At 41.8% G+C, this 15,704-nt stretch overlaps 1 protein-coding gene across 1 annotated transcript in view; it reads right to left on the bottom strand.

Moving 5' to 3' along the window:
* Positions 1-15,704, bottom strand: part of GABRA5 (gamma-aminobutyric acid type A receptor subunit alpha5) — a 349,153-nt gene that overhangs the window by 321,369 nt on the left and 12,080 nt on the right. The window contains exon 2 of the mRNA XM_069757828.1: positions 10,277-10,443. Coding sequence (XP_069613929.1) covers positions 10,277-10,362 — 86 coding nt within the window. The 5' untranslated portion in view covers positions 10,363-10,443. The remainder of the gene's footprint in view (positions 1-10,276; positions 10,444-15,704) is intronic.

The raw sequence follows: 15,704 nt of genomic DNA, 5'->3' as shown, positions 1-15,704 counted from the left end.
ATGGCACAAACCTAAAGTAATTTCAAATGGCAACTTTCTGGCTTTAAGAAACACTATAAGAAATCAAGAACAAAAAATGTGGTATTCAATAATGGTTACTTTTTTAACCAAGCATAGGGGAAAATTTATGGAATCACTCAATTTTGAGGAAAAAAATATGGAATCATGAAAAACAAACATAAAAACACTCCAACACATCACTAGTATTTTGTTGCACCACCTCTGGCTTTTATAACAGCTTGCAGTCTCTTAGGCATGGACTTAATGAATGTCAAACAGTACTCTTCATCAATCTGGCTCCAAGGTTGGAGCCTTGTCATGGACCATTTTCTTCAACTTCCACCAAAGATTTTCAATTGGATTGATATCTGAACTATTTGCAGGCCATGACATTGACCTTATGCGTCTTTTTTCAAGGAATATTTTCACAGTTTTAGCTCTATGGCAGTGTTAGGTGTCGAGTTCCCACCACTGCACAGGGAGAATCTCGAACCTCCTATGCTGCGGTCTCCCATTCTTCTTCAGCTGCAGTGGAGCCTGCTCAACAGAGACGTCGGTCCCAGCGTCTGGCTCAGGCAGATACTGTGTGCTTGGTTACTGCTGATATTCCAGGCTCAGTCATGGTAACCAGCACTGATCAGCGGCGAGAAGACGCTCCTGGGACTAAGTCCTACTTTTCCTCTACTGAGCATGCCCAAGGGACGACCTCTCATTGGAGGTCAGGGGTCACATGCTAAGGTCCTGTAGCAGCTCCTATTGGACCATTAGGAAGGTCCGAGATAGCTTCCTCTATAAAAGGTTTGCATGGCCACACGGCCATGCACTAGTATAAATCAGTAATTGTGTGTGTGTGTGTGTGTGTGTGTATGTATGTATGCCTGTTCTGGTGAAAGCTCTGAATTATTCCCATCCCTAGAGTTGATGAATGTTCGCAAATGTTGGAGCTGTCTAGCACCAGATAGTGCCATCCAGCACCAGGCACAATCTATACTGCTTCTAACCAGCAGTGACTGCCAGTGTGGTGCTGTACGCACTCTGTGCGGTTATCTCCAGTTTCTCCTGACAATCCATCAGTGTAGGGTGGGAACTCCCGCTTGATTTCAGAATCTGACTCAGGGCATCCTCAGGCGCGGGCTCAAAAGCCACCGAGGGTCAGAGCGGGATCAATCACCAGCATATATATGGACAGTAGACACATATTTCTTCAAGAGGAGCATGCAGTGCCTTTCAATGGCACCATATGTCACCACAGAGTGTACATTTGGCTTCATCTTATAGAACCTTCATGCTATATCTAGTATGAAATTCATGCTAGATAAAATTCATGCCACTGCTGTGGGTAGTGAAAAATAAATGCAGTCACTACTTTGAAACTAACGTTAGGCATGTTAGTGGTTGTAGACAGGATGTAACGGTTTATGGATTTATGTTTAGTTTAATTATGGCTGGTAAACCTTAACAGACCTTGCAGCCCAGAAAATTAACATTGGTGCAACACTAGGCCTATACTTTATGCTCATGGAGACACAATTAAGAACATACAGATCTTTCAACATCAACTTGTTTATGGTTTTAACAATGAAAGAAGATGATGAATGTAAGGTAATGAAGAAATAGAAGAAAGTTGTTGGCAGTCAAGCCAGTGTTAAATAAAGGTAGAGTTTCAATTTACTGGAGTTTGTCAGATAAAGGATTGCTAAATTTATTTGTCACTTCTCATTATATCACAATTAATTGTCATACTACTGCATGCAACGCTTTACTCAGAAATTTGAACAACTAAGCTCACCTTTACAGTAATTTATCGTCATAAATTATCATTTCACATGAAAAATAAATTATTGTAGACATTCAAAATGTTCCCCACTTTTAAAAATTGATGCCTATCCTTAGGATAGAACACTAGATTGGTGGGAGTCTGAATCCAATTAGCCCTCCATCAGGGCCACCGCCCTTCTACTAGTGGAATTTCTCCTTTATTGCTTACACTGGTGCTTTTGGTAGCATCTGTCCTTAGTATTGTAGTTTTGTCTCATAAAAGTAAATAGGACAAAGCTGTAACACCAAACACAAATTCTCCTGTATATGAGAGAGCGAGAAGAGAAAAGAAAAAAGAAGTGAAGAGAAGGTCCATTCTGATATGAATAGGTATTGCATGGTCTGAAGTTATCAACGTGAGTGTATATTATATTACATTTTCCTTATAGTGATAGGGAATGGAAAAACTGTACTGTTTTAGAGAAGGGTTTTCTAAAAAAAACACATTTCATTTATTTACCGTATTCATTTTTACAGATGTATGTTTACCATGCTTCATGAAAATATTAAAAAAAAAAACTATGTATGTAGCTATACATACAGTACATACTTTGTATGCATAATCTCTGTTACCCTTTCTCGTGTTTTAATAAATCACCATTGAGGAAATAAGCACTAATCACTTCCAACCAATCATTCTTGAAGCATGCCAATATTGTATAAAGAAAAAAAGCTATGAGATAAATAATAAATATACAGGTTATACAATAAAAACATTATACTAAACTACCAAAAAAAAGAGAAAAAAAAAAGTTGCAGCCATATCTTCTATATTTGTTATGTACAACTTTTTTGAGTGCTCCAATTTAGTATAACCTTTGGTTGTATAACCTTTAAATGTATTATTTATCACATGTTCTGTATTTTTACATTAGCATAATTGAAGATTGACAAGAATGGTTAGAAATATTCAATGATTATTGAGAATCTATAACCTAGATATTTTAGAAAGGTTTGATTGTTAGATCTTATTTGTAACCTGACAGCTGATACACAGTTTAACCCCATCACCAGCTTGCAATTTTCCGTTTTTGCGTTCTCATTTTTTGCTCCCCTTCCTCCCAAGAGCCATAACTTTTTAATTTTTTTTGTCACTGTGGCTGTGTGAGGGCTTGTTTTTTGTGGGACGAGTTGTACTTTTGAATAACACCAATGATTTTACCATGTGGTGGACTGGAGAACAGGAAAAAAAATTCCAAGTGCGGTGAAATTGCCAAAAAAGTGCAATTCCACAATTTTTTATTTTTATTTTCCATATTTACTAAATCCTAAAACAAACCTGCCATTATGATTCTCCAAGTCATTAAGAGCTCAGAGATACCAAACATGTATAAGTTCTTTTTTATTTAAGTGGTGAAAAAAAATTCCAACATTTGTTAAAAAAATTTTTTTCCATTTTTCTGGATGTGGGGCTGCCTCAGGGTTTATTATTTGCGTGCTGAGTTGAGGTTTTTATTTATATCATTTTGAAGTAGAAACAATGTGTTGATCACCCATTATTGTATTTTATTGCAATGTTGCAGTGACAAAAAAAATGTAATTCTGAAGTTTTTTCTCGCTATGCTGTTTACCTATCGGATTATTTTACTTTATATTTTGATGGGACACTTCTGAATGCAACAATACTAACTATATGTATTTAATTTATTATTGTTTTATTTTTAATTGGGCAAAAGGGAGATGATTTGAACTTTCATATTTAACAAAAAATGTAATATTTTTTTAAAACTTTTTTTCTACTTTTTACTTTCTTCAGTAGTCCTCTTAGGAGACTTGAAGCTGCAATCTTCCGATTGCTTGTGCAGGGCTGCAGCACTATCAGCACTGTGATTGTACTGATAATATAAATTATTTTTCAGACTGTAAGACGTACCAGACCATAAGGCGCAGCTAGGTTTTAGAGGAAGAAATTAAGGAAAAAAATTGAAGCAAAACATTTGATCAATTTTGTACTTAATATCCCCTATCCTGATATATATGGTCCCCTCATCCCCATCTTGATACACATGGCCCCTTCATCCCTACCCTGGTATGCATGGCCCCCTCATCCCTATCCTAGTATGCATGGTCCCATCCCTATCCTGGTATGCAGGGACCCATTATGTCCCAGTATGCATGGCCCCATCCCTACCTTGGTATGCATGGCCCCCTCATTCCTATCCTGGTATGTATGGCCCCCTCATCCCTATTCTGTTATGCAGAGCCCCCATCTCATCCTAGTATGCATGGCCCCATCCCTATCCTGGTATGCAGGGTCCCTATCTGGTCCTGGTATGCCTGACTTCATCCCTATCCTGGTATGCAGCTTCCCCATCTCGTCCGAGTATGCATGACCCCATCCCTATCCTGGTACGCAGGGCCCCCATCTCGTCCTAGTATGCATGGCCCCATCCCTATTCTGGTATGATTGCCCCCCACCCCCATCCTGGTATGCATGGCCCTATCAGAAAACATTGAAAAAAACAAACCATTACACTTACCGTAAATACTTGAGTATAAGCCAAGATTTTCAGCCCATTTTTGGGGGCTGAAAGTCCCTTTCTCGGCTTATACTTGAGTCATACCCAGGGGTCGGCAGGGGAGGGGGAGCGGGGGCTGTATAATTATATTCACCTGCTCCTGGCGCGGTCCCTGCAGGTTCCTGCTTCCCGGCGCCCTAGCTTCTTCCTGTACTGAGCGGTCACATGTTACCGCTCATTACAGTAATGAATATGCGGCTCCACCTCCCATAGGGGTGGAGTCACATATTCATTACTTTAATGAGCAGTAACAGTGACCGCTCAGTACAGTTAGAAGCTGCAGCGCCGGGGAAGCAGGGACTGCACCGCGCCAGGAGCAGGTGAGTATAATAGGGAGGGGGAGCGCTGCGCAATATTCAACTGCTCCCCGCTCCGTCTTCAGCGTCTTCTGCAGTGGTGCTCAGGTCAGAGGGCGCGGTGACGTGGTTAGTGCGCGCCATCTGCCTGAAAGTCAGTGCAGAAGATGCTGAAGACGGAGTGGCGCCGGAACGAAGTCAGGTGAATATTGAAAGTGCCGGGGGCCTGAGCGACGGAAAGGTGAGTATGTGTTTTTTTTTTATCGCAGCAACAGCAAATGGGGCAAGTGTCTGTATGGAGCATCTTATGAGGCATCTTATGGGGCCATAACGCTTGTGCAGCACTATATGGGGCATCTTATGGGGCCATAACGTTTGTGCAGCACTATATGGGGCAAGTGTCTGTATGGGGCATCTTATGGGACCATAACGTTTGTGCAGCACTATAAGGGGCAAGTGTCTGTATGGGGCCATAATCAACGTTTGTGCAGTACTATATTGGGCAAGTGTCTGTATGGAGCATCTTATGGGGCCATAATCAATGTTTGTGCAGCACTATATGGGGCAAATATCTTTATGGAGCATCTTATGAGGCCATAATCAACGTTTGTGCAGTATTATATGGGGCAAGTGTCTGTATGGAGCACCTTATGGGGCCATAATCAAGGTTTGTGCAGCACTATATGGGGCAAATATCTTTATGGAGCATCTTATGGGGCCATCATAAGCTTTATGGAACATTATATGGGGCTCCTCATTCAATATGGATATTCAAATACACTTAACCTACTGATGTCTCAATTAATTTTACTTTTATTGGTATCTATTTTTACTTTTGCATTTACCGGTAGCTGCTGCATTTCCCACCCTAGGCTTATACTCGAGTCATTAAGTTTTCCCAGTTTTTTTTGCAAAATTAGGGGGGGTCGGCTTATACTCGAGTATATACGGTACCTTCCCTGCACTCCCTCGCAGCATCTTGTTCTGATGTCAGCAGCTGATTTATGCTTGTAACCAGCGCATGGCAGCGACGTCATGTGCTGCTTATAAGCAGAAGGGCACCTGCAGAAATACTCCACGCCCAGAGAGGTGAATATTCATTTCTCTTATGTAGCAGCACACGTGACAGACGGCAGCTGCAGGAAGGCTCCGGCTGACACTGTAGGCGCTACTGAAGAGCAATGAATACTCACTGCTCTCTGTGCACCCAGTCCCGGCGTGCAGAGCATTGAGAATTCTGGCAGCTGCTCTTTGGCTTGCAAGCAGTGCATGATGTCCCTGCCATGCGCTTCTTACAAGCATAAAGCAGCTGCTGGCATTGGAAAGATTCTGCAAGGGAGCACCGGGAAGGTAAGTGTAATGGATTCTTTTATGTTTTCTGATGGGGCCATGCATACCAGGATCGGGGTTGGGGGCAAATCATACCAAGATGCAATTTAAGAGAAATGAATATTTATTGCCCTCCACGCCCTGCCTCTGTGATCGCTCCCCCTCCCCACCACTGCCAGACCCAATACATCCAGACTATAAGATGCACCCCCCATTTTCCTCCACATTTTGGGAGGAAAAAAGTGCATCTTATAGCCTGAATAATACGGTACTCTGAGGTCACAAGTATGTAGCTTAATACTTACACATGAGTCAGTATGTCTTGGCATTTATATCAAATTTAACTAGACGTCAGTCACAATATATTCTTTTATGATTGAATGCATAACAGGTGTTATCAAAGAACATTCTACTAACATATTTCATGACTATATTCTCTTCCTTTCCTATGAAATGTTAGGCCAGGTTCACATTAGCGTTCGGGGGCTTTGCGGAGGGCTGCATATGTCTTTAACATTGGGTACGCATGACATGTCGATGTATGAGGATGTATGTGGATGCGATGCTTTGACGCACCCGCCGTCTGCACAAGATGCAACTTGTTGTGTTCTCGTGTGGTCGGCGGGCTCGTCAAAACTTTGCATACATCTGCATACATCTGCATGTCCTGCCTACCCAATGTTAAAGATAGGTACGCAGGACGCATGCAGAAGTATGCGGGAGTAGGCAGGGCTTAGCGGAGGAGATGCGCAGCCCTCCGCAAAGCCCCCAAACGCTAATGTGAACTTAGTCTAACCTTGTAAACCTGCACACACTTTCAAATATATATTAAAGATGGATAATTAATTCATTGGCATGCCTTACCAACAAGAATCATATGTTGGGCTTGAATAACTTCTACATGTTAAATATTGTAAATCTTTTGATGGTTTCCATAAAATATCAAGAGCATGAAGGTGACCAAAGTCAAGGTTTTATATCCAAGATTGAAATTAGTATTCTTCATCTTCTTACTTACTTCTTCCTTTTTGTATATGGATGCTTTCACACTGCATTCCTTACCACATTCAGTAGTCCCATCGGAGCTTACATTCGAACCCCACACAAAACGGGTTGCAGGCATATGCACCTCTAGGACTATGGAACATAATCTGCAGGCGGAGTCACTTTGGGCTGTACTGGAGGCGGACACTCAAACACAGTCTACTATGTCTAGATCTTCACCTCCATTATTCATATATGCCCAAAAATTATGCACACGTTAACTCAGTCTGCACTATTATGCACCAACATCCCTGACGGTGCATACATTTGAATCCAGTTTTAAGGTAGGTTCGAACATAAGCTTCGACAAGACTATTGACCATGGCGAAAAATTAAGCGTGAAACAGGTCTAAGGAATTCAAAGCGTAACTATGGTTTTAATTTTTACTGCATAAAACAATAGTACACATGAAAACTTTGCAATTTCTCTTTTTTGGAGAACCTTGTTTATTTCACTTCATGGATTGATCTCTCATTCACAAATCATTGGTGAAATCTGTATTCCGTGATGATCAATTTCCCCATTGTTGAGATAGGAAAAAACATGCTTTTGAAATTCTATGGAGAGAGGAGTAGAGGGGAAACATGGGCATTATGCGCCAAGTTCTCCTGAAATGACCGTTATAAGCACCAACTGCCATCTCTTATTTCAGTAATCGGAAAATCTGCAATGACTGAAGACACATTTTCCCTGTGAAATGAGGATTTTGAGAATGAATGACCAGTCTTAAATTAGAAAAAGGCTAATTCCTCTATTAAGATATATTAGAGAGTTTCCTATCTTCACGTGTACTACTGATTTAAAAAACAACGGTTAATCTTTAAGCATTTACAACTGAATAATAATGTATCAAATGTATAGAATTGGTTACACATGAGTGAATTAATCCAGGAAGAAATTAGTGAATTTGAACTCTCTTTTTCTCTCTCAAGTATAGTGTAAGCTGTTATGGTCAGCTGGGTCCACTCTATCTTTCTCTATCCGGTATAGTGTAAGCTGTTATAGTCAGTGCGGTCATCTCTCTCTCCTGTAGAGTGTAAGCTCTTTTCGTCAGCGTGGTCCTCTCTCTTTCTTTCTACTGTATAGCTTAAGCTGTTATGGTCAGTGGGGTCCTCTCTCTCTTTCTTTCTCCTGTATAGTGTAAGATGTTATGGTCAGTTTGGTTGGCTCTCCCTTTCTCTCTCCTGTAGGGAATAATCTCTTATGATCATCAGGGTCATCTCTTTCTCGGGTAGAGTATGCTCTTATGACCAGCAAGGTCCTCTTTCTCTTCCCTGTAGAGTGTAAGCTCTTATGATCAGTGGGGTCCTCTCTCTCTTTCTTTCTCCTGTATAGTGTAAGATGTTATGGTCAGGGTGGTCATTTCACTCTCCTGTAGAATGTAAGCTGTCATGGTCAGTGTGGTCATCTCTCCCTCTCTCTCTCCTGTAGAGTGTAAGCTCTTTTTGTCAGCCGGGTCTTCTCACTTTCTTTCTCCTGTATAGTGTAAGCTGTTATAGTCAGTGCGGACATCTGTCTCTCTCTCTCCTATAGGGTGTAAGCTCTTTTCGTCAGCTGGGTCTTTTGTCTTTCTTTCTCCTGTAGAGTGTAAGCTGTTATAGTCAGTGCGGACATCTGTTTCTCTCTCTCCTGTAGAGTGTAAGCTCTTTTTGTCAGCGTGGTCTTCTCTCTTTCTTTCTCCTGTATAGTGTAAGCTGTTATAGTCAGTGCGGTCATTTGTGTGTGTCTCTCTCTCCTGTAGAGTGTAAGCTCTTTTTGTCAGCGTGGTCCTCTCTCTCTTTCTTTCTCCTGTATAGTGTAAGCTGTTATAGGCAGTGCGGACATCTGTCTCTCTCTCTCCTATAGGGTGTAAGCTCTTTTCGTCCGTCAGCCGGGTCTTCTCTCTTTCTTTCTCCTGTATAGTGTAAGCTGTTATAGTCAGTGCGGACATCTGTCTCTCTCTCTCCTATAGGGTGTAAGCTCTTTTCGTCAGCTGGGTCTTTTGTCTTTCTTTCTCCTGTAGAGTGTAAGCTGTTATAGTCAGTGCGGACATCTGTTTCTCTCTCTCCTATAGGGTGCAAGCTCTTTTCGTCCGTCAGCCGGGTCTTCTCTCTTTCTTTCTCCTGTATAGTGTAAGCTCTTTTTATCAGCATGGTCCTCTCTCTTTCTTTCTCCTGTAGAGTGTAAGCTGTTATAGTCAGTGCGGACATCTGTTTCTCTCTCTCCTATAGGGTGTAAGCTCTTTTCGTCCGTCAGCCGGGTCTTCTCTCTTTCTTTCTCCTGTATAGTGTAAGCTCTTTTTATCAGCATGGTCCTCTCTCTTTCTTTCTCCTGTAGAGTGTAAGCTGTTATAGTCAGTGCGGACATCTGTTTCTCTCTCTCCTATAGGGTGCAAGCTCTTTTCGTCCGTCAGCCGGGTCTTCTGTCTTTCTTTCTCCTGTATAGTGTAAGCTGTTATGGTCAGTAGGGTTGTCTCTCCCTCTCTCCTGTGGTGTGTAAGCTCTTATGGTCAGCTAGCTCTCTCTCCTCTCCTTCACATATATTTTGCAGACAATTACAAGCTTTCCAGCATTGAAATTCTTGTGAATTTATTCACCGCAAATCAATTTTTTGTGGATATTTCAGTAAAGTCGGCAAATTCGAATTTCAAATGATTCGCTCATCTCTAGAATTGATTATACATGAAAAAAATTATGAACAAATATTCACATTATGTTCATATATTGCAAAGATGGGGATGTCTGTGATACTGCCTGAATAATAATAATATGTCATAACATGGCATTTCAATAAATGGCATTTCAACAAACAAATGATGTATAACATCTTGGCTAATCATGTGAACAGTGTAGCTGAAATGAGCCCTCTGGAATCACATGGTTGGGTGGTTCATGGAAATGACATTTAACTTCTACAATAATAAATGGCACATTACTTGGTCTGCTGTGGCTCTGTAATACAAGGTGATGTAAAATCACTAAGTCTAAAATTACGATTTCAATGTAATTATCACATATAAATCTAAGCTTTATATTGAGGCTATGTTAGTAGTTCAGTAGATCATTGATGTAATCATCTAATGGCCTACAATGAGTTCTACTTAAACATATTCAGATTGCTTCCTTTTAATTAACATTTACAGCGAATTTCTAATTATAAATGGTAGAACACACTCTCAACGTTCTGACCATGCACTATTATATTATTTTTTAGAAATAATGGATCAGTTTGCTGTTTATTGCATTAAATGGCAGGAGCCAAGGACAAAACTAGTTAGAAATTCTACTTACCTGGGCATAATGTGCAAATTGAAAATGAGACAGGACACAAATATTTTTTTGATGAAAGTGAAAGGTGACTTGACTGCACAGTCCATCTCCAGTATAAAACCGAGATAAAGATGAGTGGATTCCCGTGTATGTAGATGCGAATGATGTTCTCTACCGCCACTCGAAAGCTGAAAGGCAAAATATTTTAGAACATAAATGATGCATTTTTTTTACATTCAGACTTTATGCAGTTTATCTGAATTCCATAATTACATGTTTTGAAATTATATCACGTAATCATCAAATGTTTTCTTATATGAGGAATGGTTTGGCAAAGTTTTAGCGAGTAATGGCACTATATACTGTAAATGAGTAAAATTAATAAATGAATTAAAATTGTGCCAATCAAGCTTGTTTATGGAAAGCTGAAACACAATTCATACCGTTACTAAATTAAATAACATTGCTCTTTTATTCCAATATGACCTGTCCTGCCAGTATTTGGTGTCCACTGAGGTAGCGTTGAACTTTGATCCATTACTCTGACAAATATGGATATTGTCTCTTCAGCGAGAAAGAGGACTTGAACTTTAGTGCCACCTATTGGAAGTAACAATCCTAAAAGTCAATATCGCCCCCTTAAAGGGAACCTGTCACCCCGTTTTTTCAGATTGAGATAAAAATACTGTTAAATAAAGCCTGCGCTGTGCGTTACAATAGTGTATGTAGTGTACCCTGATTCCCCACCTATGCTGCGAAATACATTACCAAAGTCGCCGTTTTCGCCTGTCAATCAGGCTGGTCAGGTCAAGTGGGCGTGGTGACATCGCTGTTTCTTCCCCAGCTTTCCGTTGGTGGCGTAGTGGTGTGCGCATGTCCAAGTGCCGAATCCACTGCGCGCACGTGAAGAAACAGCGCGCGATCTGCGCTATTACCCCCTGTCATCGGTGGGGGCGGCCATCTTCCTGGGGCCGCGCGTGCGCAGATGGAGTGCTCTGCTGCACGGGGCTTCAGGAAAATGGCCGCAGGATGCCGTGCGTGCGCAGATGGAGATCGCGGCGGCCATTTTCCCAAAGCCGAGTTTGCATCTCGGCTTCAGGAAAATGGCCACCGCGATCTCCATCTGCGCACGCGCGGCATCCAGCGGCCATTTTCCTGAAGCCCCGTGCAGCAGAGCACTCCATCTGCGCACGCGCGGCCCCAGGAAGATGGCCGCCCCCACCGATGACAGGGGGTAATAGCGCAGATCGCGCGCTGTTTCTTCACGTGCGCGCAGTGGATTCGGCACTTGGACATGCGCACACCACTACGCCACCAACGGAAAGCTGGGGAAGAAACAGCGATGTCACCACGCCCACTTGACCTGACCAGCCTGATTGACAGGCGAAAACGGCGACTTTGGTAATGTATTTCGCAGCATAGGTGGGGAATCAGGGTACACTACATACACTATTGTAACGCACAGCGCAGGCTTTATTTAACAGTATTTTTATCTCAATCTGAAAAAACGGGGTGACAGGTTCCCTTTAAGGGGTCTTACCATATAACTTGGGATAAAAGCTAAATCAGAGTCTGTATTTGCAGACATGTGTTTTTGACTGTTGCCCCTTGTCAGTGCAAAGCACAAGATCTGATTTGGCTGTATTAGAGGCCTCTGTCTGGGTCTTAAGCGTTAACCTGGTAGAGGGTGGCATGCCCCACACGTCAGTGTAAGGAGAATTAAAGACCATGCCATGAAATTAAATATGCAAATTGCTTCATTAATTTGCAGATTTAATTTCTGACAGGTACAAACACTCTACAAGATCTATTCACTAAGATAGTGCTGAACCCTGGGCCACTGCTATAGGCTATAAAATGAGCTGCAGGTTATACAAATGTCAAGTATTTGGAGATATTAACGAGTATAATCGTGAACACTGACCATTACTCTGACAGGTGCGCTTACCTGCAGTACTGAGCAATGACCATCACTCTGACATGTTTGCACACTTACTTGCAGGCTATACACTAATAACAAGTAATCATCACTAATATAGTCCTAAACACCGACCACTACCCTGACAGGTACACTTACCTGAATGATGGTGCAGTAATAACAGGTAACAACAGGTACACTTACCTGCAGGTTATACAATAGGAGGTAATCACGAGTGCAGCACTGAGCAACGACCATTATACTGACAGGTACACTTGCCGGCAGTACTGAGCAATAACCATTACTCTGACATGCTTGTACACTTACCTTATACAGGTAATAACAAATAATCAGTAGTGTAGTCCTTAACACTGAGCGCTACTCTGACAGGTTTACTCACCTGCAGGTTATACTGTAATAACAAGTACACTCACCTGCAGGCGGTACAGTAGTAACAGGTACACTTACTTGCAGGTGGTACAGTAATAACAGGTACACTTACCAACAGGCTGTACAGTAATAATAGGTACTCTCACCTGCAGGTTAAATTGTAATCACAAGTACACTTACCTGCAGGTATTACAGCAATATCAGGTACACTTACCTGCAGTTTATACTGTAATAACAGGTACACTCACCTGCAGGTTAAATTGTAATCACAGGTGCACTAACCTGCAGCCAGTACAGTAATAACAGGTACACTTACCTACAGGCGGCACAGTAATAACAGGTACATTGACCTGCAGGCAATACTGTAATAACAGGTTCACTTACCTGCAGGTGATATAGTAATAACAGGTACACTCACCTACAGGCGGTACAGTAATAACAGTTACTCTCCAGCAGGTTAAATTGCAATTACAGGTACATTTACCTGCAGGAGGTACAGTAATAACAGGTGCACTTACCTGCAGGTTAAATTGTAATCACAGATACACTTACCCGCAGGTGGTACAGTAATAACAGGTACACTTACCTGCAGGTGGTATATTAATAACAGGTGCACTTACCTGCAGGTGGTTTAGTAATAACAGATACTTACCTGCAGGTGGTATAGTAATAACTCACCTGCAGGTTAAATTGTAATCACAGATAAACTTACCTGCAGGTGGTACAGTAATAACAGGTATATGCAACCGGTAGGTTAAATTGTAATCACAGGTAAACTTACCTACAGGTGGTACATTAATAACAGGTACACTCACCTGCAGGTTAAATTGTAATCACAGGTACACTTACCTGCAGGCAGTACAGTAATAATAGATACTCTCCTGCAGGTTAAATTGTAATCACACTTACACTTACCTGCAGGTGGTACAGTAATAACAGGTATACTCACCTACAGGCAGTACTGTAATAACAGGTACACTGACCTGTAGGTTATACTGTAATAACAGGTACACTTACATGCAGGTGGTACAGTAATAACAGGTACACTTACCAACAGGCTGTACAGTAATAATAGGTACTCTCACCTGCAGGTTAAATTGTAATCACAAGTACACTTACCTGCAGGTATTACAGCAATATCAGGTACACTTACCTGCAGTTTATACTGTAATAACAGGTACACTCACCTGCAGGTTAAATTGTAATCACAGGTGCACTAACCTGCAGCCAGTACAGTAATAACAGGTACACTTACCTACAGGCGGCACAGTAATAACAGGTACATTGACCTGCAGGCAATACTGTAATAACAGGTTCACTTACCTGCAGGTGATATAGTAATAACAGGTACACTCACCTACAGGCGGTACAGTAATAACAGTTACTCTCCAGCAGGTTAAATTGCAATTACAGGTACATTTACCTGCAGGAGGTACAGTAATAACAGGTGCACTTACCTGCAGGTTAAATTGTAATCACAGATACACTTACCCGCAGGTGGTACAGTAATAACAGGTACACTTACCTGCAGGTGGTATATTAATAACAGGTGCACTTACCTGCAGGTGGTTTAGTAATAACAGATACTTACCTGCAGGTGGTATAGTAATAACTCACCTGCAGGTTAAATTGTAATCACAGATAAACTTACCTGCAGGTGGTACAGTAATAACAGGTATATGCAACCGGTAGGTTAAATTGTAATCACAGGTAAACTTACCTACAGGTGGTACATTAATAACAGGTACACTCACCTGCAGGTTAAATTGTAATCACAGGTACACTTACCTGCAGGCAGTACAGTAATAATAGATACTCTCCTGCAGGTTAAATTGTAATCACACTTACACTTACCTGCAGGTGGTACAGTAATAACAGGTATACTCACCTACAGGCAGTACTGTAATAACAGGTACACTGACCTGTAGGTTATACTGTAATAACAGGTACACTTACATGCAGGTGGTACAGTAATAACAGGTGCACTAACCTACAGATTAAATTGTAATCACAGTTACAATTACCTGCAGGTGGTACAGTAATAATAGATACACTAACCTGCAGCCAGTACAGTAATAGCAGGTGCACTTACCTACAAGCGGTACAGTAATAACAGGTACACTGACCTGCACACTGACCTGCAGGTTAAACTGTAATAACAGGTACACTTACCTGCAGGTGGTACAGTAATAACAGGCACACTGACCTGCAGGTTAAACTGTAATAACAGGTGCACTTACCTGCAGGTGGTACAGTAATAACAGGTACACTCACCTCCAGGTTAAATTGTAATCACAGGTACACTTAGGCTTCTTTCACACTTCAGTTGCTTGGCGTCAGTCACTTCCGACATAGTGATGGATCCGTCACAATTGTTGAGAAAACGGTTCTAACGGATCCGTTTTTTTGACGGATCTGTTACTTGGGGGTTGTTTGGGAAAAGTATCTACTTTTTTTAACATGCGCAATTGAAAAAGCGGATTGGGGAGACGGATCCGCCGAAATGACGGTCGCGACGGATCCATCGCCCATAGACGAACATTCTATGGAATGGCGGACGTGACGGATCCGTCGCGATCCGCCATTTCGGCGTTGACAAAAAACGTTATAATGTCCGTCCATGTCTAGATGACGTCCGCCAAATTGGAACGGACGACCATCCGACACAATCCGTCGCTAATGCAAGTCTATGGGAAAATAACGGATCCTTCAAAAAAAATGACAGGTCCGTTATTTGAGGAAAATGGCGGTTTTAGACTGACGCCAAACAACTGAAGTGTGAAAGAGGCCTTACCTGCAGGTGGTACAGTAATAACAGGTACACTCACCTCCAGGTTAAATTGTAATCACAGGTACACTTACCTGCAGGCGGTACAGCAATAACAGGAACACTAACCAGCAGCCAGTACAGTAATAACAGGTGCACTTATCTACAGGCGGTACAATAATAACAGGTGCACTCTCCTGCAGGTTAAATTGCAATCACAGGTACACTTACCTGCAGGCGGTACAGTAATAACAGGTGCACTCTCCTGCAGGTAGTATAGTAATAACAGGTACACTTACCCGCAGGTGGTACAGTAATAAGAGGTACACTTACCTGCAGTTTACACTGTAATAACAGGTACACTAAACTACAGG

The sequence above is a fragment of the Ranitomeya imitator genome, chromosome 3 (assembly GCF_032444005.1).
Source record: "Ranitomeya imitator isolate aRanImi1 chromosome 3, aRanImi1.pri, whole genome shotgun sequence".
Classification (NCBI taxonomy): domain Eukaryota; kingdom Metazoa; phylum Chordata; class Amphibia; order Anura; family Dendrobatidae; genus Ranitomeya; species Ranitomeya imitator.
This window is presented reverse-complemented; position numbering and strand designations above follow the sequence as displayed.